At 38.8% G+C, this 23,964-nt stretch overlaps 1 protein-coding gene across 1 annotated transcript in view; it reads right to left on the bottom strand.

Annotated features, from left to right (window-relative positions):
• Positions 1-23,964, bottom strand: part of NELL2 (neural EGFL like 2) — a 408,154-nt gene that overhangs the window by 123,020 nt on the left and 261,170 nt on the right. Inside the window, exon 14 of the mRNA XM_055141861.1 lies at positions 3,601-3,723. Within this exon, the coding sequence (XP_054997836.1) occupies positions 3,601-3,723 (123 nt within the window). The remainder of the gene's footprint in view (positions 1-3,600; positions 3,724-23,964) is intronic.

Here is a 23,964-nt window from a genome sequence, read left to right as displayed (position 1 = left end):
CTGAAGCATTATTATAAATAAAATAGCAACTATCTTTTAACAAAAACAGAAATATTACACCACAGGAAATATGTTAAAATTAGAATTGAATTTCATTGTAATCAACTTGAAATTAAACATCACAAAATTACAGATATTCTAGACAGTTTCCTTAGGAAGCAATATCAAGAGAACAAAATTATGAATTAGGAAGTAAAATAAATTCGATCCTGTTATGACCATAATAGATGCTGGGGAAAGTGACAAAATATTAATGATATACACCATTGTTCGAAAGCTTCTAAATCTAAATCAACCTTGCTAAAGAATTAGACAATAGAAAGAGAAATTGCTATCACTGTCTTAAGATAGATTTTTCCTTCCTTTGTTTAAGAATAGGTCACATTCGGGAACAGGACAAAGAAAGTTTCACTACATGTATGCGTGAGTGATGGGAAAACTTTCTGTGTGTAAAGAAAAGGAGCCTAGAACTTAAGTCATTGCAAGGGTGAGCACTGACAATGACTCTGTCAAAGAGACGTGGAGAACTCAGCTGAAATCTCCTACAAGCATGTTTCCACTTCAGCTTATTTTGGACTCTGTAAGGGCTAGGGCTGTCTTCAGCCTGAAGGACCTGTCATGAACAAACAAGATGAGCATGTGCTAGCTATCTGGGATGTGTTTTCTCTATATTTCACTAATTAGGATTCTAGAATATTAGGAGCCAGAATAATGGAGAAATAGAGAACTTGTGGCATTCTAGAAGAAAGATTAAACCCCAGTGGAGTCTCAGAACATCAGGACGTTTTGGTAGGTCCTAAGGCTTGAGTTTAGTAAGGCCAGTAATAGTCTGGCTTATATGAAGATTTGCTTAGTTTCTTGAAGGGAATTTTTGTGATGTTTGCATCCCAAAATGAGCAGATCTTCTTCATGGTGTTATACTTAAATATTTGAAGTATAGAGAAAGCACATATCAGATAGATTCTTTCAAACCAGAGTGATTCTGTATTGTATCCATATCAACGTCAAATGTATTATTATAGATCATGTCTTAAGACACATCCTTATGGACCACTACATTAACAATCATACCAGTTACTGCATATCCCCACATATACAGTGCCATAGTGTGATATTTTAATAAATCAAAATGACTTACTCATTTTGACTAACTTCAAAATGATGATGCAGTGTTATCTAGGCAATGGGCATTATGACATTTAAAATGACTTGGACAAACAAGTATCTGACATAATAATTAACATATACATTATGAAAGGTGGTGGAAAGTCAACAAGATCCTCTGCTTTATGAAGTGAAAACTAAGTTTATCTAGATGAAAGGGTGAATAAATGGTGGGAAACAAAGTATAGCTGGAGTATCTACTGGTGAAAATGAAAATCTGAGTTCAGCATAGCATATAAAAGACCCATTGACTGGTACTGACAAACTAGTTAAATGAGCATCTATAACATAACATACACAGTCAATTAGTACTCAACAGTACAGAAGAAATAGTAAAGAAGAAAATGTATGAGAGAGATATTTCCCACTGGAAAATGACTGATGGTCCTTGCTAAAATAATTGTCATGTTTTGTTTTGTTCTGTTTTGGAGCCACACCTGGCAGTGCTGGGAAGGTACTCCTGGCTCTGAAGTCAGGAATCACTGCTGGCAGGCTTGGGGGGGCCATCTGGGATGCTGGGGCTTGAACATGGGTCTACCACATGCAAGACAAGCGTCCAGGGGGCTGGAGCAATAGTACAGCAGGTAGTGTGTTTTCATACATGTAGTTGACCTGGGTTCAATTCCCAGCATCACATATGTTCCCTTGAGCACCACCAGAAATAATTCCTGAGCGCATGAGCCAGAAGGAACCCCTGTGCATTGCCGGGTGCGACCCAAAAAGAAGAAAAAAAAAAAAGACAAGCATCCAACTTATCTCTCCAGTCCCAGTTGTCATGTTTGAACAAAAAATAAAATATCTGAAGTTAGGAAGTTTGTTTAAGTATATAAAAAGTATAAAAATAATGAAAATCAAGAGTTACAGAATAAATAGCATTGGAAATATGGAAGCAGAGAAACTTGTGGTTAGACAAGCCCTATAGCACTGTCATACCATTGTCCATTGATTTGCTCGAGCAGACACCAGTAACGTCTCCATTGTGAGACTTGTTACTGTTTTTGGCATATCAAATATGCCACGGGGAGCTTGCCAGGCCCTGCTGTGTGGGCAGGATACTCTCGGTAGCTTGCTGGGCTCTCCAAGAGTGATGGAGGAATTGAACCCAGGTCAGCCGCATGCAAGGCCAAAGCCCTAACCATTGTGCTACCGCTCAGGTGTTAAGAGTGGTTAGACAAAAAATATTGAATTTAAAATTTCAGTGATAGGCCCACATCCCAAAAAACAAAAGCAACTGGTGTTGGCGTGGATGTGGGGAGAAAGGGACTCTCCTTCACTGCTGGTGGGAATGCCAACTCGTTCAGCCCTTTTGGAAAACAATATGGACGATTCTCAAAAAATTAGGAATTGAGCTCCCATTTGACCCAGCAATACCACTCCTGGGAATATATCCCAGAGAGGCAAAAAGGTATAGTAGAGATGACATCTGAATTTCCATGTTCATTGCCACTCTGTTTACAATAGCCACAATATGGAAAAAACCAGAGTGCCCGAAAACAGATGATTGGCTAAAGAAACTCTGGTATATTTACACAATGGAATACTACGTAGGTGTCAGAAAACATGAAGCCATGAAATTTGCATACAAGTGGATCAACATGGAAAGTATCATGCTGAGTGAAATGAGTCAGAAAGAAAGAGACAGACATAGAAAGATCGCACTCATATGTGGAATATAAAGTAGCTGAGAGGTACAAGCTTACAATGTTGCGATTCCTGGCAGACATTTCTCTGGACTTAGTTACTAAAATACTAAAATACAGAAATCCAAAACTGTGCTGCTGCTAGTGCGGCCTCCTGACATCATATCTCTTCATTCTCAGCAATGGAAAACAAATTACCAAATGCTTTCTTTTCAGCAGATCGACTTTAGGGGGGAGAAACTCCAAATCAATAATAGTGAATTTTTTTTGTTGAAATATTGAATGTAATCAAAGTAAAGTGAAAGTATAGTGAAATTTACCAGTTACACATGCGGGGTGGGGGGCTGGGGAGGTGGGGGGGAGGGGGGAGGTATACTGTGATTCTTGGTGGTGGAATATGTGCACTGGTGAAGGGATGGGTGTTTGAGCATTGTATAACTGAGACTTAAACCTGAAAGCTTTGTAACTTTCCACATGGTGACTCAATAAAAGAATAAAAAAAAAATTTCAGTGATAGAGCAGCTCTGTGTAAAAATTCTTAGGATGTGACCATCCATGTGATCTAGGAGAGGAAAACAGAGATGAATCCCACTGTGATTGAGATCAGGGAAATTAAGTTGATGCTAAATACTTCACGTATTAAATACTGATAAAACCCAAGAGTATGGGAAGAGTTAAAAGAAACTCTGTGACATATTTTAAAGCACTCTACCCTGGAACAGGCCATGACGTAGACATCTGTAGGGAGAGAAGGTAGAGAGAAACAGAGAGGGGCTGCGTTACTGAAGCAGCCTACCTTTGCATGTCGTTCCATTCCCGGTGTAGCCTGGCTTGCAGATACAGCTGTGGCCTCCCACGGTGTTGAAGCACAGAGCATTGTCGTCACAGCTGTGCTGATTTGTGACACATTCGTCATGTTCTGCAAGGAGAAAGGCAATTTTGTTACTCAGTGATAGATACGAAAAATACACTATACTTTAAATTGCACCAAATTCTTGGTTATTGGTACTTCAAATATAGATTTATGTCTATATATTTAAATTATATGCTAAATGAAAGTTCATATTTTGAAATAGTATATCTCCTATTGAAGCACCTAGTTAATGTACCCACAGATCCTGAGCGCTAAGTAACGAGAACAAAAGTTCCACCAAGAGTAGGAAGCAGCAAAGGAGAGGGCACGGAGAGATGAAATTCTCAGACGTGAACTGAATACTGTTTCTATGGTTATTTGGGAAGTCAGTCCCAGGAAATAAATCTGCCACCTGACTCCAATAGCATAGAAATAGTGATGAATAGAATGTGAAATTGCATTGTCACATGAGTCCTGAAAAATGTTGAAACTTTTGGAGTTTCAATTCAGTTGTAATTTAAACTATAATAAACAGTTAATTCAATCAATTCGGGTAATACAGAATCCAAACTTTCAAGCACTAATTTAAAATAGACATGCCTTCGGACTCCACACCAGGCTGTTTTCACTCAGGGCGCCCCAGCGGGGGGCGGGTGAGAGCCCTCCTCACCCAATGGACCCAGCCCCGGCAGCCGACCTCCACTACCCAACTGCTGCTATGCTCCAGGCCGCTTTTCGGACACTACGGCCGAGCCACAGAGCCTCATGCATAAATAAAATCCCACGGAACCCAGATAATGCGGAACTTTGTGACCTTGGACTCTGGACTCAACAGAACCCATAGCAGAGGTCCTCCGCCTGCTACCCCCAGTCTCCCTGACCCAGGGGTCACACTCATAAGCCTCACCCTGCCACACCCCGTTGGTACCAGATAATCTCATCAGTCACCCTCCAGATCTCAATGGCTGCTCCTCCCAGACCAGAGTATAAAATAAGGCCCCATAGCCATGCTACTGGACACCACGCCAGGCTGGTTCCACGTGGGGCGCCCCAGAAGGGGGCGGGTGAGAATCCTCCCCGCCCCAAGGAACCCAGCCCCGAAGCCCACCTCCACTATCCAACCACCGCCACACTCCTGGCCACTTTACAGACCGTCTTTTATAAAGACTCTTCCTACCCATTTTCCATAATTACCACACCACATTTGATGGAGTTCAGACAGTAGGAAACAAATCACAGAGTCATATCTATCTATCTATCTATCTATCTATCTATCTATCTATCTATCTATCTATCTATCTATATCTACCTATACCTATAGCTATCTATCTGTATATACATACATATACCTCTCAGTGAGCCCGGCAAGCTACAGAGAATATCCCATCCACACGGGCAGAGACTGGCAAGCTATCCGTGGTGTATTCTATATGCCCAAAAAAGTAATGATAGGATTCATTCCTCTCACTCCCCTGACCCTGAAAGAGCCTCCAATCATTGGGAAAGAAAGTAAGGAGAGGCTACTCAAATCTCAGGGTTGGGAGGAATAGAGATGTTACTGGTGCCCGCTCGAGTAAATCGACGAATACCAGGGATGACAGTGATACAGTGATGCAGTGATGCATGGGGGTGGAACAATAATACAGTAAGTAGGGCTCTTTTCTTGCATGTGGCTGACCGAGCTTTGGTCCTAGGCACCCCATATGCTCCCCAAGAATTGTAAGTTTCCTGAGCACAGATCCAGGAGTTAAATCCGGAGCACAGTGATGTATTGGTCCCCAAACCAAATTAATAGCTAATTAAAAATACAATGTACATTTATGGTTAAAACAAAGAAACAAAACTCAGACCATTATTTCACACCATATACAGAAGTCAATTCAAAACAGATACCAAAGCAGAATTTATAAATTATATAGGAAAAATGTAGGCAGAGCCACACACAACATTGAATCTGAAGTTATCTTCAATGATTCAATGTGATCAGTCAAACAACAGGAAACAAAGAGAAACAACTGAAATTATATTAAATTAAGAAGCATCTGCACAGCAAAAAAAAAAAAAAATGAGGATCAGAACAAAAGAGACTCCACTGACTGGGGAAAATAAAATAGCCACTACCCACCTGACAAAGGGTTAGGTTCCAAGATATATGAAGCACTGGTAGAACTTTACAAGTAAAAATCAAACCCATGGAAAAATGAGGAGAAGAGGTAAACATAAGCTTCCTCAAAGAAGGCTTTCAGAGTACCAAAAAATAAATGAAAAAAAAAATGTTCTGCATCACTGGTCATTGGGAAAACACAAATCAAAGCAACAGATATTATTTCACACCAGAGACTGGCTCACATCATAAATGAAAAATAGAATGTTAGTGTGGTTGTGGGTGTAGAACAGATTCAACCTTTCTGGAAAACAGTACGGAAACTTCTAAAAAAAACCTAAGTCGCAGGCTATAAAATCAATACCCAAATATCCATGGCCTTCCTATATGCAAACAATGAGACAGAGGAAAGGGACATGAAAAAAGCAATCCCATTCACAATTGTGCCCCAGAAAATCAAATATCTTGGAATCAGCTTAACTAAAGAAGTAAAGGACCTCTACAAAGAAAACTATATAACTCTACTCCATGAAATAAAAGAGGACATGAGGAAATGGAAACATATCTCCTGCTCATGGATAGGGAGAATAAACATTGTCAAAATGGCAATACTCCCAAAAGCATTATACAGATTTAACGCGATCCCTATAGGGATACCCATGGCATTCTTCAAAGAAGCGGAGCAAGCAATCCTGAAATTTATATGGAACAATAAACGCCCACGGATAGCTAAAACAATTCTTGGGAAAAAGATGATGGGAGGCATCACCCTCCTCAACCTTAAACTCTACTACAAAGCGGTAACAATTAAAACAGCATGGTACTGGAACAAAAACAGAACTGCAGACCAATGGAACAGGGTGGAATATCCCCACACACAACCTCAAATGTATGATCATCTAATCTTTGATAAAGAAGCAAGAGATGTGAAGTGGAGCAAGGAAAGTCTCTTTAACAAATGGTGCTGGCACAACTGGACAATCACATGCAAAAAAATGGGCTTAGAACTCGACCTGACACCATGCACAAAAGTCAGATCAAAATGGATTAAAGACCTCAACATCAGACCAGAATCCATAAGGTACATTGAAGACAAGGTCGGCAAAACCCTCTACGATATTGAAGATAAAGGTATCTTCAAAGATTACACGGAACTAAGCAATCTAGTAAAAATAGAAATCAACAAATGGGACTACATTAAACTAAAAAGCTTCTGCACCGCAAGAGATACAGTGACCAGAATACAAAGACTATCTACAGAATGGGAAAGTATATTTACACAATACCCATCAGATAAGGGGTTAATATCAATGGTATATAAAGCACTGGTTGAACTCTACAAGAAGAAAACATCCAACCCCATCAAAAAATGCGGCGAAGAAATGAACAGAAACTTTACCAAGGAAGAGATACGAATGGCCAAAAGGCACATGAAAAAGTGCTCTACATCACTAATCGTCAGAGAGATGCAGATCAAAACAACCATGAGATACCACCTCACACCACAGAGACTAGCACACATCCAAAAGAACAAAAGCAACCGCTGTTGGAGATGATGTGGGGAGAAAGGGACCCTTCTACACTGCTGGTGGGAATGCCGGCTAGTTCAGCCCTTTTGGAAAACAGTATGGACGATTCTCAAAAAACTAGAGGTTGAGCTCCCATTTGACCCAGCAATACCACTGCTGGGAATATATCCCAGAAAAGCCAAAAAGTATAGTCGAAGTGACATATGCACTTATATGTTCACCGCAGCACTGTTTACAATAGCCAGAAGCTGGAAAAAACCCGAGTGCCCTAGAACAGATGAATGGTTTAACAAACTCTGGTACATCTATATAATGGAATACTATGCAGCTGTTAGAAAAAATGAGGTCATGACGTTTGCATATAAATGGATCAACATGAAAAGTATCATGCTAAGTGAAATGAGTCAGAAAGAGAGAGACAGACATAGAAAGATTGAACTCATCTGTGGAATATAGAATAATAGACTATAAAACTAACGCCCAAGAATAGTAGAAATAAGTACCAGGAGATTGTTTCCATGGCTTGGAGGCTGGTCTCTCATTCTGGGTAACTCAGGGAAGGGACCACCAAGTAAAATGTGGTTGGAGGTCATGTGGGGGAAGGGTGAGGCGGGCGGAATACAGACTAGAGACTGAACACAATGGCCACTCAACACCTTTATTGCAAACCACAACAACTAATCAGAGAGAGAGAACAAAAGGGAATTCCCTGCCATAGTGGCAGGGTGGGGTGGGGGGAGACGGGACTGGGGAGGGGAGGAGGGATGTTGGGTTTACTGGTGGTGGAGAATGGGCACTGGTGAAGGGATGGGTTATCGAACTTTGTATGAGGGAAACACGAGCACAAAGATGTATGGATCTGTAACTGTACCCTCACGATGACTCTCTAATTAAAAATAAACTAATAAAAAAAAAGAAAAAAAAACCTAAGAATTGAGTTTCCAGATAACACATCAATACCACTTCTGAACTTCTACCATACGGTCCCCAAAACTCTATTTAGGAAAGACTTTTGGCTTCTTTTGTTCACTGCAAAACTATTTACAAGAGCAAAATCTGGAAACAGTCCTAAATGTCCAAGAACAGATAACTGAGTAAAAAAACTCTGATACAGGGGCTGGAGCGATAGCACAGTGGGTAGGGTGTCTGCCTTGCATGCAGCCAACCCGGGTTCGATTCCCAGCATCCCATATGGTCCCGCGAGCATCGCCAGCGGTAATTCCTGAGTGAAGAGCCATGAGAGACCCCTGTGCATCACCGGGTGTGACCCAAAAAGGAAAAAAAAAAACTCTGATTCAGATACACTTGGCTGTTACTTGAATATTACTTGGCTCAAGAAAAGATAAAATTGGTGCCAGAGAGAAAGTTCAGTGGTCAGGGTACTTGTCTTATATATGCTGACCTGGGTTTGATCCCTGGAAACCCACACAGTCCCATGAGCCCACCAGGCGTGATCACTGAGTGCTGCTTGGGTGTGACCTCAAAACAGAAACAACTGTCACTGTACCACTGTCGTCCTCTTTTTCATCGATTTGCTCGAGCAAGAACCAGTAACGTCTCCATTGTGAGACTTGTTACTGTTTTTGGCATATCGAATACACCAGGGGGAGCTTTCCAGGCTCTGCCATGTGGGCGGGATGCTCTTGGTAGATTGCAGCGCTCTCCGAGACGGACGGAGAAATTGAACCCGGGTGGGCTGCATGCAAGGCAAACGCCCTACCTGCTGTGTTATCGCTCCAGTCCAAACAGAAACAAAACAGAACAAAATCATACAATTTGCTGCTATATGAATGAAACTGGAAGGTACCCCGCTGCGTGAGGGCCAGCCAGAAAAAGAGACAGGCGCAGAACGATCTCTCTCATCTGTGGAATATAAAGTACCACAGCAAGGAAACAACACATGACCCAGAGCAACAGAACCTAAGATCTGATTTACAGAACAAAGCTTACCAGGGCAGTGGGGTGTGGGGAGGGCGGCAGCGACAGTGATGCAGGGTGGGCAAAGTGTCGGGTGGAAACGGTGAAAGGGAAGCCCTGAGGCAGGGGTGAGGGAAACGGGTGCCACGGCGGCAGGTCTGGTGTTGGAATGTTGTATGTGTGAAACCTACCATTGCCAACACTGTAGATCTGTAAATCACGGTGGTTAAAACAAAGTTTGTCTGTTTTGTCTTGGTGTGGTTTTGTGGGGCCACACCAAGCTGGGCTCAGGGACTGGTCTTGGCCCTGCACTCAGGGATTACTCCTGGTGATGTTTGGGGACCACACAGAATGCCGCGGCATTAAACACGGGCCAGTTGTGTGTGAAGCAAGTGCCATTTTGCTGTACTATCTCCCTTGTCCCTAAAATAAAGTTAAAAAATATTTTGATTTAGAAATGGATCTGCACCCTTTCAGGAAGTCCCTGATCACCTCGTAAAACCTTCATTTAGCAAAGAAAACGTACTCATATAAATGACTGCGATAAACTTGCCTTCACACTGTGTAGAAACACAGGTTTAAAAAATATACAACCAATACCCATCCCTTAACTACACTTAACTTGACAATTTTAAAAGCACTGAGTCATCTAATCCCCCCAGAACCGCAAGGAGGCAGAAGCAACTGGTATCAGTGATTTAAAGATGAGTCAACTGTGACTCAGAAGCTCAGTAATCTGCAGAAGCTCACAGGAATATTAGGAAAACTCAGAATTCCAGCTCAGTGTTCAGGAAAAGAAGTGTGACTATAGGGAATACAGTGAATATGAAAATACACATACAGTGAATATGAAAAGGAAACAGATCTAACATCAAAATCAAGATGAGTATAAAATGAGAAGTAGGTAAAAAAAATTCATACAACTTTTTTCTCAGCATCTAAAGCCCCGTAAGTGGCACTACTTATTATCTGACCTCTTACATAAATAATATTTCATTCTAAAAGTATATTATAAATAAAAGTATATTTTAGCATATTTACTTGATGAGTCATGAACTTACTATAATGAACAAAAAGCCAAAAGAAATCTTTGCTTTTTATTTTAGAACTCTTTCTTCCAGACAATATATATTCTTTTGTGTATATTTACATATATATACAAATATATATGTATCAGAAAATGTAATAATAATGCAGATATTATTTTGAAAAAATTGCCGTTAACATAGCTTATTTTTTAATTTTTTTTTTTTTGTTTTTTGCTTTTTGGGTCAAACCCAGCGATACTCAGGGGTTACTCCTGGCTTTGCACTCAGGAATTACTCCTGGCAGTGCTTAGGGGACCATATGGGATGCCGGGGAATGAACCCAGGTAGGCCGCGTGCAAGGCAAATGCCCTACCCGCTGTGCTATCGCTCCGGCCCCTAACATACAGTTTACATTAAATTAAAAACATGTATTTTCATTACTAAAATATGGCATTTTGTTTTTAAACAAATATTTTATATTTTTGTTCCAGTCACATGTATATGCACAAAGTTATAAAAATTTTAATGAAAATCTCTAAGAAACAGTTCTTAGATAATAGTTCCAATAAGCTTTCAGAGGAAAAAGTGATTTTATGTATATATGTCATCATCATCATCATCATCCCGTTGATTGTCAAATTTCTCGAGCGGTCTCAGTAACATCTCCATTTGTCCTAACCCTGAGATTTTAGAAGCCTTTCTTTACTCGTCCTTTCCAACGATGCCCCATTAGAGGCTCTTTCAGGGTCAGGGGAATGAGACCCAGCATTGTTACTGGTTTTGGCATATGAATACACCACAGGGAGTTTTCGAGGCTCTTCCATGTGGGCAGGAAACTCTCTGTAGCTTGCCAGTTTCTCCCAGAGGGAGAAGTAGGCTATAAGACGTTGCTTCCGGGAGTTTGGTTTTAAGTCTCTGGATGCTGGCCGTTGGTAGGATTACACAGTGCGAGGGCAATCCCTGGGTGTGACCGCCTAGCTACTGGAAAATGGGAAATCTGGGTGGAAGAGGCCCAGTCCCGATCCTAGCAGGCTTGGAGGTCTCAGCCCCGGGTCCCACACACCTGGGTTCCTCTGACGGTACCTTCAAGCATGAGGCTCGTCCAAACGTGTGGAGAGGGACCTTGAATATGGCTGTGGCTATGTATATATATATAGCTTTATTTAAAGAAATTTACTTAAAGAAATGTGTGGGGAGAGAGACCAAGAGAGACAGAGAGGGAGAAATGCAGGGGAGGAGAGGGAGGTGTTTAAGAAAGGACTCGGGCTTCTTCATGTTTGGAAACAGCAGAAAAGACATTTAAATCGGTAATATTTTAGAATCACCACCACTGCCGAGATGTAACCCCGGGGGCCGCACACGTGTGCGGCTCCTCCACAGCTGCACGAGCGTGAATCCAGACCCAGCTGAACCAACTACAACATGGACTGCTCTTGCAGATTATTTCCAGCCAGAGAACTAAGCTGCGACCCCATCCCCTCCCGGGAGGGGAAAGGTATTTCTCTCTCTCGCCTGTCTCTTCCCGGGGATGAAGGGCGTGGGGACCGCCATATTATGACGACCACAGATGGGGTTTACAAGTTTGCAATGATCGAATATCCGGAAGAAATCTCCCTGGACTTAGTTGTTAAAGTACAGAAATACAAAACCTCATTTCTCTTCACAACAGGTCTGACTCTAGTGGGGTGCTCCTAATAATAATGGTGAGGTTTGTGTTGAAATATTGAATGTAACCAAAGTAAATAGAAAGTAAAGTGAAATTTATCAGTTACAAGGCGGGGTGGTGCGGGGGTGGGCGGGATGGGAGGTGTACTGTGTTTTTTTTTTTTTATCTTCAGTGGTGGGATATGGGCACTGGTGAAGGGATGGTTTTTTCAGCATTGTATGACCAAGACTTAAGCCTGAAAGCATTGTAATTTTCCACATGGTGATTCAATAAAATAAAATTAAAAAAAAATAAGATTTTAGAATCACCTTAACAGACATCTTATTCTCTACATAACTGGGTGAATTTCCCCAGGTTGTACAAAACTCTACACTTATTATGTAGTTAACAGAAAATAGCATCATTTTTATAAATTCATGAATATTGAAGATAGCCTTGAAAAGTGCCGAATTACACCTAGGACTTCTAATCAAGTTTACACCCTTATATTCCCGTAAAATTTCAGAAGGACAGGAACAGGCCACCCACCTACTTGAACTCATCTGCCTAAGGCAACAGAAATCCCCACTCTGAGTTTTGCACCTGCTGCCAACTTTCTTTCCACTACCATTCAAAGTGCTGCAGTTAATCTATAAATCTCTGTATGGACAGCTGTAGACCCTTCAAAGACAGCTGCTGATCGACTCGATGCTGTTTTCATCTCTTCCTAGGTCGTCTTCTTAATTAGACCATATTCCCTGGGTAGCAGAAGGGACTAACAAGATTAATTTTAGCACCAATATGATATTCAATAAACATTAAATAATTACACAATCTGGAATCTAGTTTGCTCTATTTTGATTTACTCTCATGGTTACTGAAATGACTATTTGTTGATAAGCAATAAATAGTAATGACAATTTTCATATTTTAAATGCATACCCTTTTTATACCTGTGGTGCCAGCCCAGATAGGTTATCCTTTAAAACACTTATCATTTTTATTTATTTATGTATTTGCTTTTGGGTCACACCCAGCGATGCACAGGGGTCACTCCTGGCTCTGCACTCAGGAATTACCCCTGGCTGAGCTCAGGAGTCCATATGGGATGCTGGGAATCAAACCCGGATCGGCCACGTGCAAGGCAAACACCCTACCCGCTGAGCTATCACTCCAGCTCTGAAAAAACACTTATCATTTTTAAAGCTTTAATTAAAATATCGTATCTTAGTGAAAATACATTGCTCTCTTATTTCCACACAACAGGGAGTGCTATTTTCTCTAGCACTACATGCAAGGCTCTGTTTTACATTTCTTAAAAATTCATTATTTCGGGGCTGTAGTGATAGCATGGGGGTAGGGCATTTGCCTTGCATGAAGCTGATCCAGGTTCTATTCCCAGCATTCCATATGGCCCCCTGAGCACCGTCAGGGAGTAATTCCTGAGTGAGCCAGGAGTGACCCCTGTAAATCGATGGGTATGACCCAAAAAGCCAAGAAAAAAAAATTCATTATTTCTCCTCAGTTAGGTTTAATTTACACCTATCCAATAGAGTAAGTTAATTTTTACGGAACCATCTATACCTAGGAAAATGAATTTTTGAGAAAAAAAATCTTATAATGTTATTTATATTTAATTTAAATATGAATAGAAAAGCACTCAAGTAATGTTACCTAAATTAGGATAAAATGAATTAATGACAAAATTCAGAAAGCTAGTCAGTGATTCCTTTGCTATTATTATTCAAGTCACTATCAATTTGTTCAATTGTAGGCCACATGCAAAATCAAAGCTACTGAAAACATAAGCTGCTTTTCACTGAATTTTCTCTGCAATGGTATTTTATTTCATTTGGGATACTTCAAAATTTAATTAAATTAATGGGACATGTTTTGAAAAGAATTCTTTTACACAATTAAATTTTTTCACTAATTAAAATAAAGTTAGTGTTACTTATGCAAAAATTATGAGTTAAACTGTGACCTTAAAAAATCTTTACAATGGTTATAATTTTACAGAAGAATTAAATTTAATAGCTTTTCACTGAACAGAATGTTTAGGAACAAATATTTTATAAGGTCACCTTAATAAATTATTACTTATTGCTCCTCCATATCCAGTTCTGGTCAAATGTCAACATTCCCCTTCTCCCTAACTCACATATTCATGTGGACTTCACCCCCAATCCATCAGTCAACGTCACCATTCTGAATACTTCATAAACCTTTATAATTTATAATAAGCAAAGTTAAATAAGGAGGGAAATGATAAGAAAAATTTAAATCAACATTATGTTCCAGTATTTGAGAAGAACACATTACATGTAATAGTTGAAGAATTCTAAACTTTAGTTCATATATATTAAAAACCGACACTTTAAATCTTATGGTCACAATATGCAATGCATAAGATTAAGATTCAGTGCTTCTTTTATATCTAAGGGAAAAATTTTATTCTTCAAGTGATATGAAATAACAAATAACTGTGGATAATAACCAATGCACCTTTTTTTCTAACCTTTCTTCATTAAGTAACTTGCTTGAGATTATTTTAATCAAAAGTAATGAAATTTATCAATAAATTTGAAGATTAAACAAAAAAGAATCAATTTAACATATGTATAGAAAAAACATTTAAAATGAAAGTTTTTTATTTACACTTGTTAGTGTGTCATCAACATAGGACATTATGTGTAGAATTATAATCTTACAGTTTCAAAGATTTTTGCTTCATAGTTTGTTAGATCATATTTTTACATACTATTCAAAACTTATTTTATATTGGAGACAAATGTTCCTAGAATAAAATTCCTCACTGTCACTGTATCACTGTCATCCTGTTGTTCATCGATTTGCTCCAGGGGGCACCAGTAACTGTTTTTAGCATATTGAATATGCCAAGGGGAGCTTGCCAGGCTCTGCCATGGAGATACTCTGGGTATCTTGCTGGGCTCTCCAAGAGGGGTGGGGAGATCAAACCCCAGTTGGCCTCTTGCAATGCAAATGCCCTACCTGCTGTGCTATTACTCCAGTTCTCCGCAACATAATGCTTGTATTTTTTATTTTAGTATTTTCTTTACAACTATCCTTAGATCTTTAATATTTACACAGTTCAATTTCTTTTCCATTACACATAGTCTTCTGTTACATCACAAATAGAAAGCTACCTTTATTTTTATCATATTTTTTACTATGCTTAATTGCATAAAAACCATATTATAATTATAGAACTCATAGATCAAAAGATTGTGGCACTTTCTCTTCATATTAAACTCCACACCTTCACAAGGTTGAGAAAAGTTTTATAGTAAAGGGAGAGATCAGTACTTTCAAGAATAAATTAGAACAAAATATAAAATCAAATAAAAAAGAATAAATGAAAGCAAAATAAAGGCCCATACAAGCTAGTCTAAACTATTTCCATAACTTGAAAATATTTGGAAGCTAAACAAAATGCAATTTGAAGTAAAGTCCCTTCCATAGTTTGCACCCTACCCTGTTACCAGTGGGCAAACTCTGGTAACACCATCCACTAATTCTGTGATTTTTTTGTTCTTCTTTTTGGGTCACGCCAGAGTTGCTCACTGACTGTATAATTCTGCCTCACAGCTCTAGCAGTATGCTATACCATCTGGCTGACACTTTTATAGAGCAGAGTCCTTCTGGCAAAAGAGCCTAATGTACCTTCAAAGCTGGGCAACTACCCTTAAAAAAATCATCCTTTTTTCTTTGATAAATGTATTAATTCTCATTAACAATAAATGCATTGCTTATGCTGCTCTTCTCCGTTGTCTATATTTAGAAATGTTGGGAACACAGCCAACATTGCAATATGCAGGTGCAAGTTCCATAAAGAAATCCGTTTCACTTTCCCTGATGTTTTCTGTAGTATAAATCTAACAACAAGCGAATTCTGTTTTTAGGGTATGGCAGGGTGTGGCTCAAAACAGTCATAATTTATCTTGGGCCTTACTATTACTATTTGTTTATTAGAAATCTGATCAAAGGCTCCTTAAGGAATAAGAATGAGTGAATTTTGGACAAGAAAGCCTGCAGCAGTGCAAATTACACCTTAGCAGTTTACATAAAAACCATCAAGCTACATGTCTATAGAGTGGCTTATTGAAAAATTCTACTATTGCTTAGTAGTATTTTATACTTCCATAGATCTGATTGCCTTAAAATGTCAATGGGCCCATGAACTGCCTCTGGCACCCTTTAAGCTCATTAATAGTCATGATTCAGCGACTCACAGATGAACCACAGAGAGGAAGAGAACAACACACAACAGAGATGCCACCAGAGCCTGCACCAGGCGGCCTCAGCTGGGGCAGCCCAAAGCGGGGTGGGTAGGTCCCCCTCCCTGCCCCAACAGAGCCCCAGCAGAGAAAACCTCTAGAATCCAAATCACTGCCATGATTATGGCAGATCTCCAAAGGCTCAGACAAGTCTTGCCCGTGAATGAATCTGCTGAAAAACCCAGGTATATGGGTGACTGAAATCTCCAGGCTCTCACAGAGTCAGGAACAGGCGACCTCCCCCCATTTCCTTGTGTGTCTGGTTTCCTGGCAGTCATGCCAAGGAACTGTCTCTGGTGCCATATAAGCTCATTAAAGGCCATGATCCAGAGATTCAGAAATAAACCTCAGAAGAGGAAGAGAGCTGCAGAGATGCTTCCGGACCCCAAAGTCACTATCTAGCTAAAAATTTAATTCTTGCTGTATTGCCCTGTTTAAAATCTAAGAACTGTTGAAGTGTGTGGCTGCACTTGTGGCTACACAACATCTCATAATGGCTCCAGGGTAATACAACTATTTTCATGCAATTTCCTCTAAGGAAACTTTTTTCAATCATCTTTAGTGAATTATTCATAAGAGGCAATACAAAGTAAATTATTATGTTCTGCTTTGGGGGAATGCTTTGGGGACCGGGATAGAACAATTTAAAATATGGTCTTGGAAAGGTGTAATGGTGATGGGATTGGTGTTGGAATACTACATGTAATAAAAAATTGTAAACAACTTTATAAAATTAATTTAATTTTAAAAATATGAATGTTTTACACACTCATTTGTGAATTTCATTCATATGTGTAAACACCACAATAATTATGTAATATCAACACTGGCTTATAAACAGCTTCATAATTAAAGCCCTTGAGTGTGCAACTCACAGACCTCAACTTTTACTCAATGGCAACAACACAATTGTGAGTCTTCAGATAACATGTATGGTCTCTATTCTTCTCTATGCTTCAAAGTAAGTCTTAAGACTTGTCCACTGCCTTAAACATACTCAAACTTAGAGCTTTTCAAAGTCAGTAGAAACCGAGTTTAAATAATATATATATTAGAAGTCAACAAATTCTAGATCTTATTTTTTGTGGAGGGATCAGTCTCTCAAAGGAAAACTAAAATCACTTTTTCTTCTCCTTCCTTATTTCCTTTTATTCCACAATGAATTTAGTGATCCAGTACATGAAGAAAAGGTTTTCCTACAGCCTAAACATTTTCCAAAGATTACTGATTTTAGGGATCATTGTTTTAATTTGTAATAGTTTAAAAATGTAACCTAAACTCTGATACACTGCTAGTTAAAAACGTAAATTAGTATAGCTTTATTTGTGCCAATGTACAAAATGAAGATTTGTACAAAATGAAGATTCTATTTAAGAATAAATATGGTGGCCCAGAGGGAAAAAACAGCAGCCAGAGAATTTGCCTTGCATACTGCTGACCCCAGTTCAATCCCTCTGTTGACCCCCAAGTCCTGCCAGGTGTGATCCCTGAGCACAGAGCCAGGTATAAGGCCTGAATACTGCCGGGCATGGCTCCAAACCAAAATGAATAAATATGGTGGGGTTGAGGATAGAGCTCAGCATTCAATCATAGCAACACCGGGCCTCAAAGCTGGGTGTAGCCCCTAGAGGAATCCTAGAGGCATTAAGCCTTGCTGGCTGAATATTGGTAGGATTGGTATCACTGAGTAATGCTCAAGGAAGTTTTTCCCCCCAAACAAAAAGTAAAACTAGAAATATGGCATAATTAAACAAAACTACTGCTAGCTAATTATCCCAAAGCTCTGAAAATTCCAATGTAAAAGCTCCTATTACTTACCAAATATAATTAATATATCTGTATCCATATGTTCATATAACATTTTAACAATAGACAAAACATGGAATCAACATAAATGTCTTGCAACAGATGATGAGAAAGATGTGGCATATATTCTCAATAGAATACAATTCTTTTCTTATTAAAGATGAAATTATGCCTTTCGGAAATAAAAGAGGATGAAATCTAAAGTAGTTCTGCTAAATGAAGTAAAAAGTTAGGGTGATAGAGATAGTGCAGAGGATAAGGGTATTGACTTGGAAAATCCTACCTGGGTTTGATCCCTTACACCCTCCCCAGGCCCCCAAGCCTGTCAGAAGCAATCCCTGGACACAGAGCCTGGAATAAATTCCAAGTGCAACCATGTAAAGCCCAAATAAAAACTAAAAACAAAAAAGAACTAAAAACAGGATGATTAAATGGTATCACTCACTTAGGGAATGAGGTGAGCTAAATCAAATAAACTGGCAAAGAAAAAACAAACAACTGATTCTTAGACCCAGCGAAAGCAATGGAAGTCATGGCAGGGAGGCAAGAGGGTGTGACTACTGAACAGAGCAGTCTTTTAGCAGCTGGGGGCTTGAAACTATGTTAGAGTGTGTGGTGGATCTCACATAGATGAAGAAGTACAACACCGAACCCATAAAGTTCTATACGATAATTCACTAAAAACAAACTAATACAAATAAAATAGAATTTCCACCATCAATTATTCTTTGCTAGAACCATAATTAAATTTAAAAGTAGAAAAATTAAATTTTACACTTTTAATATGTAGAATAGGAGGGGTCAATTTTGCGATATGTTGTCATATAATTTGCAGATAATTTTATTTTATCCTAGTTCTCAGTGTCCCTGAGAAAATCTTTTTATTTTTTAATTTAAAATGAAGAATTTGTTGTGTGAAGACTAAACTTACATGATAAGTGTAAAGATTTTGGCAAATAACTGACACTTCAATGTTAATTACCACCTTACCTAACTATATATTTCCAGGGAAAATTTTATTTTGCCTTTGTTGGGTAAGTAATATCCCTTTCTCATATTTCAATCCTGTGGAGAAAACCTAAATGTTTTAAAGTTTTTTATCATCTTTTCTGAAACCAATTATATATTGAATATATTTCTGATTTCCAAAATACCCCTACTTTCATTGCTTTCTGTCAAGGGGAAAGTGCTTGAGGTCACAATGACCAAAACCTACTCATTTATTTTTTCTGTTAATACCTTACTCAACTTTCTATTACAAACAAAACGGTTCCAATGTCACTTTGTCAAAACCAACATGTAACACTGCTAGAGTTATTGCAAGAAATTATTCTTTAAGCCCGCTTAATGCTCATGTCAACATCAAACCTACTAAAATTTATTTTTACCACCCAAGCAACTTGTGATCACTATTCGTTTCCTGTTCACTGATCACGCCAATTCAATACCTGCTATTTTTCAGTTTGCTTGGCAATGAGGAATTTGTTCAGATATCCTTTTTGACATGCTTGGTGTATAGTTTTGAGTCTTTAACATTATGTTCAGCCTTCTAACTTAAATCCTTCTTGGATCCAGAATCTTAACAACCAAAGCACATCCAAATTTTCTCCCTGACTTCATAGTAATTTCAAAAGGTAATGCACGAAGTGCTTGAACTGGCCTAAGTAACAATAGAAAGGGAATACTAAGGAATAACTATAGGAAGGGTCAAAAATAAAATGTGATTTTTATTTTGAGGGCATTAAACAGCTACTGGAAAATGTACAATAACTACTGGTATAATCATGTTGATTATTGAGCTGATTTTTAGGAAAAACAGCAACATACATGCTGAAGGAGACTTACTTTGAGAGCACTCTTGGCCACTAATAAGCTGCTCTGCTGGGGGCTGGAGATGATCACCAACTCCCGAGGTCACTCACAGAGGTGCTTGGGGACCAGGCGGTACCAGAAATTGAATAGGAGGGCCCTGGATGCACAATGTGCACCCCAATTCTTTGAACTAATTTTCCTTGATAAATTGGTTGGCCAGCATCTCTGTTTCTTTGTAATTATTTCGTCCAATTGTAATTCATACTTTGAGTAAGAATTAGATTATTTGTAGGAGTCTGTAACACTGAGAGGAGAAGGAGAATGAGGGAGATGTGAGAAGGAAAAGGAGTAGAAAGGAAACAGGCAGAAACATGCCTGTATACATTATTGTGATGTATGTATATGCTACACAGACTGGAGCGACAGCACAGCAGGTAGGGCATTGCCTTGCACGCGGCCGACCCGGATTCAATATCTCCGTCCCTCTTGGAGAGCCTGGCAAGCTACCCGTGGTGTATTAAATATGCCAAAAAACAGTAACAACAAGTCTCACAATGGAGACGTTACTGGTGCCTGCTCGAGCAAATCGATGAACAACGGGACGGCAGTGCTACAGTGCTACATGTACATGCAGCACGGGGAGGACTACAAGGCATGCAAAGAGAAGTGAGAAACCGAAAATCAAGACTCAGATCAGGAATTATGTCATTTATTTTATACATTCCAGTCTTTATGCTTTTCAGGAAAAGGGTGTGTATAATATGACATAGACATGAATCAAGGTATGAAACGTACTCCGGAAATGTATAGTATTGAGTGGAAGAACAGAGTAAGAAACTGTTGACACAGAATAGTCAGAGAGACAAGGAATATGGGTCTATTTTGACGTAGAAATGCACTCCAACCCTTTAGACTAATTTTGAACTAATGACAGACCCACAGTGAAATATATATATTTTTTATCAAAGAGTAAAAGGCATTAAAATTAAGCATATTTGAACATGGAAAACTAAGAAGATACTCCTAATAGAAACAGAAGAAATTATTTTTTTTTCTTATTCTGGATTTAGTTTTTTATTTTTATAAGAAAGGAGAAATTAAAATCAGGAAACCAAAATACAAAAGCAAAGGTCATAGTAGGGTCAATTTATTTTTATTAATAATGACAAGCTTAGTAAATATACCCTATGCAAATGTTGTTTGCGAGATAACCACCTAAGTGGATTATTGAACACTCTTTGGGTACAATTTTTCAATTAATTTGATATCCAACAAATTAAAAAATCTAAGTCCCAATGAGTATTTGATTTGTTAATAATTTAGTCACTGTAAAATGTATTCTAGGCTAGGAATAAAAACAGCGGGTAGAACACTTGTCCTGCATGTGGCCGGCCTGGGTTCAATGACCGGCACTCTATATGGTCCCTAAGTCCCAAAGGAACAATCCCTGAGGACTGAGCCAAATGTAAATCCAAATATCTCAACCTAACATGCAAGATATTAAGAGACCTGATAATTCAAAACATTCAAGATACTTAAGAGTTGACAATCCTGTCTTCATTTAATTTTATTCCATCCTTAGTAACCCTGCTGCTGTATCTCCAACTACACATTTTGTCTTCATTCTCTCATAATGGTTTTAATGAAAACTAGACAGCACTGTAGCACTGTCATCCCGTTGTTCATCGATTTGCTCCATCAGGCACCAGTAACGTCTCCATTGTGAGACTTGTTGTTACTGTTTTTGGCATATTGAATACGCCATGGGTAGCTTGCCAAGCTCTGCTGTGTGGGCGGGATACACTCGATAGCTTGCTGGGCTCTCCGAGCGGGACAGAGGAATCGAACCCAGGTCAACTGTGTGCAAGGCAAGTGTCCTACCCGCTGTGCTATCAGTGAAGAGCATATTCAGATTTCCCAACCACGAATGAATCTACCCTTAACCTTTCTATTTCCAAGGCCAAGATCTGGGTCAGACACTACTCTCTTTCCTTCAACCCAGGGGCTAATATATCTGAATTCTATTTTCTTTAACAGTTCCCATTTCCAACACCCAATCGCCTCACTGTTCTGAACCCACCCATAAGCTGGGTACCAGATATTTACTTTGGATTATGGTGAGAGTACTTTGCATTGGGTTATACAAAAAACAGTGAGCAAAGTGTGGGCTGAGGGAAGACATGGTTTTGAGACAATTATTTTCTTGAAGAATATGGACTTTATTGTTGCTTTCTGTGTCTCTTCCTGCTTTGTTGGTCATACCTGGAGATGCTAGGGGTTACTCCTGGCTCTGCATTCAGGAATTACCGCTGGCAGTGCTTGGGGGACCACATGGTTTGCCAGGGATCAAACCCAGGTCAGCCGCGTGCAAGGCAAATGCCCTTTCTGCTATAGAATGCTCTAGCCCCAAAGAATAAGGACTGTATAACCAAGATGTCTCAATTTAAATCCTGGCTCTGCATTTTACTAGCTGTTCAATATTAGGAAAATAATTTAATCTCTCAAAAAATGTTTTCCTCCTGCTAAATGAACATAATAAAATAATACAAGATTAATAACTCAATAAAATCTGGGGTGGTTTGCAGTAATCAAATACTTCTGTAACAAAAGTACAACTTTTAATACAAAATTGTATAAAGATTATGTAACATTACTTCAGATTTTGTTGCAAAATAAAATAATATAGAATAAACATTCAATTTCCTGACCTTTCTAGAATTTCTAAGAGTTCAAGGAAGTAGAGAAGGAATTGTGTTCTGTGTGTTCTTTAGAATTTTAAGCATTACCTAATATACTGTGTGGAAAATAAAAATAATATGGGTGCAAGTGAATGCTTCATGAATGAATATGAGCTAGATTTTAATATGATGTAAATATCACAAACTTTCACCCAATTCCCATGTATCCGAGACATTCCTTAACCTAGTGAATTCTAATCACAAACTTTCGAATTCTTAGTTCTTGCCATAAATCTAAAACACTTAGGGGGTTGATAAAGGTGGATGAAAAAAATAACTTAGTAACATAAATTTAAAAAAACAAAAGATTATCACAAATCTCAGAAAACTGCTGGATAAAAACTGTACTATGTATAAGTATTGTGATTGTCTTATGATGTATGTCCTAAAGATACATACTTACATTGTGTTCTCTTAAAATAGCACATCTTGGTATCTCTTTAAGTGTGTGCATTTATGATATATTACATGAGTGTATATATCAATTTATCAACCAGATATATAGAGATGGAAGGAATCAGTTGGAGATTAATTTATACTTGTAACTTTTTTTTCAGTTTTTGAGTGTCAGGAATTTAGGAGTACTGTGAAGTCTTTGTGTCACTGATGCAAAATTTAAATATTTTTCAAAATTAATTTTCTCTGTAAAATTAGAGTGCCTCTTTACATACTACATTTTAAAAAGAATTTGAAATGTCTTTTATACTAATGCTTGTTTTCAACCAACTCACTTTTACTTGATGAGTTTTCTTCACATGTTGTTTATTACTTCTCAAAGTTTTTTAAGAAGGGAATGCTGGCCTCAAGGCATCATAAAAGTATTCCAGGGAATTTGTGAAAGACTTTTATTTGTTACTGTAGGATAACATTGGGTTTGTCCTTTCAGCCTTGCCACAGAGAACTTAGTTTACCTTAAAGCAATGTCCTTTCTGTACAGACACAGGAAGACAGTTAATATTATGCTTTGTAACTTGGGAGCTGATTGACTCCAATAATATTTACTCCTGGGCATCTACTTTCTCAACTCAGTTACCCTTAGTTCCTAGCACCCCAAAAGCAGGGTCCCAACAAGGGACGGAATGGACCCAGGGCAAACTGTGAGCTACTCTGGCATTGAAATGGGCCAGGCCAAAGCGCCACAATACTCAACTGTAAGTTGAGAACATGGTCGTAAACAAATGCTGTCATGATCCAAAAATAATGACGAGACTAGGACCCTGCTGGGGTTAGGAAGACTAACCTGGCCTGAGGACTGTGGTCTGGAATATATAGTGAATGTCCTCAGGAAGAACCAAACTTTAAATCTGATATATCTCTCACTGTGCTCATACAGAATGACATTGCCAGAAATATTAGAAGTAAATTTACTATGACTATTTAAGTGGATTACTAGCTGAGGAAGGAAGTAATCGACACACCCTTGTTTGGAT

The sequence above is a fragment of the Sorex araneus genome, chromosome 6 (assembly GCF_027595985.1).
Source record: "Sorex araneus isolate mSorAra2 chromosome 6, mSorAra2.pri, whole genome shotgun sequence".
Lineage (NCBI taxonomy): Eukaryota > Metazoa > Chordata > Mammalia > Eulipotyphla > Soricidae > Sorex > Sorex araneus.
This window is presented reverse-complemented; position numbering and strand designations above follow the sequence as displayed.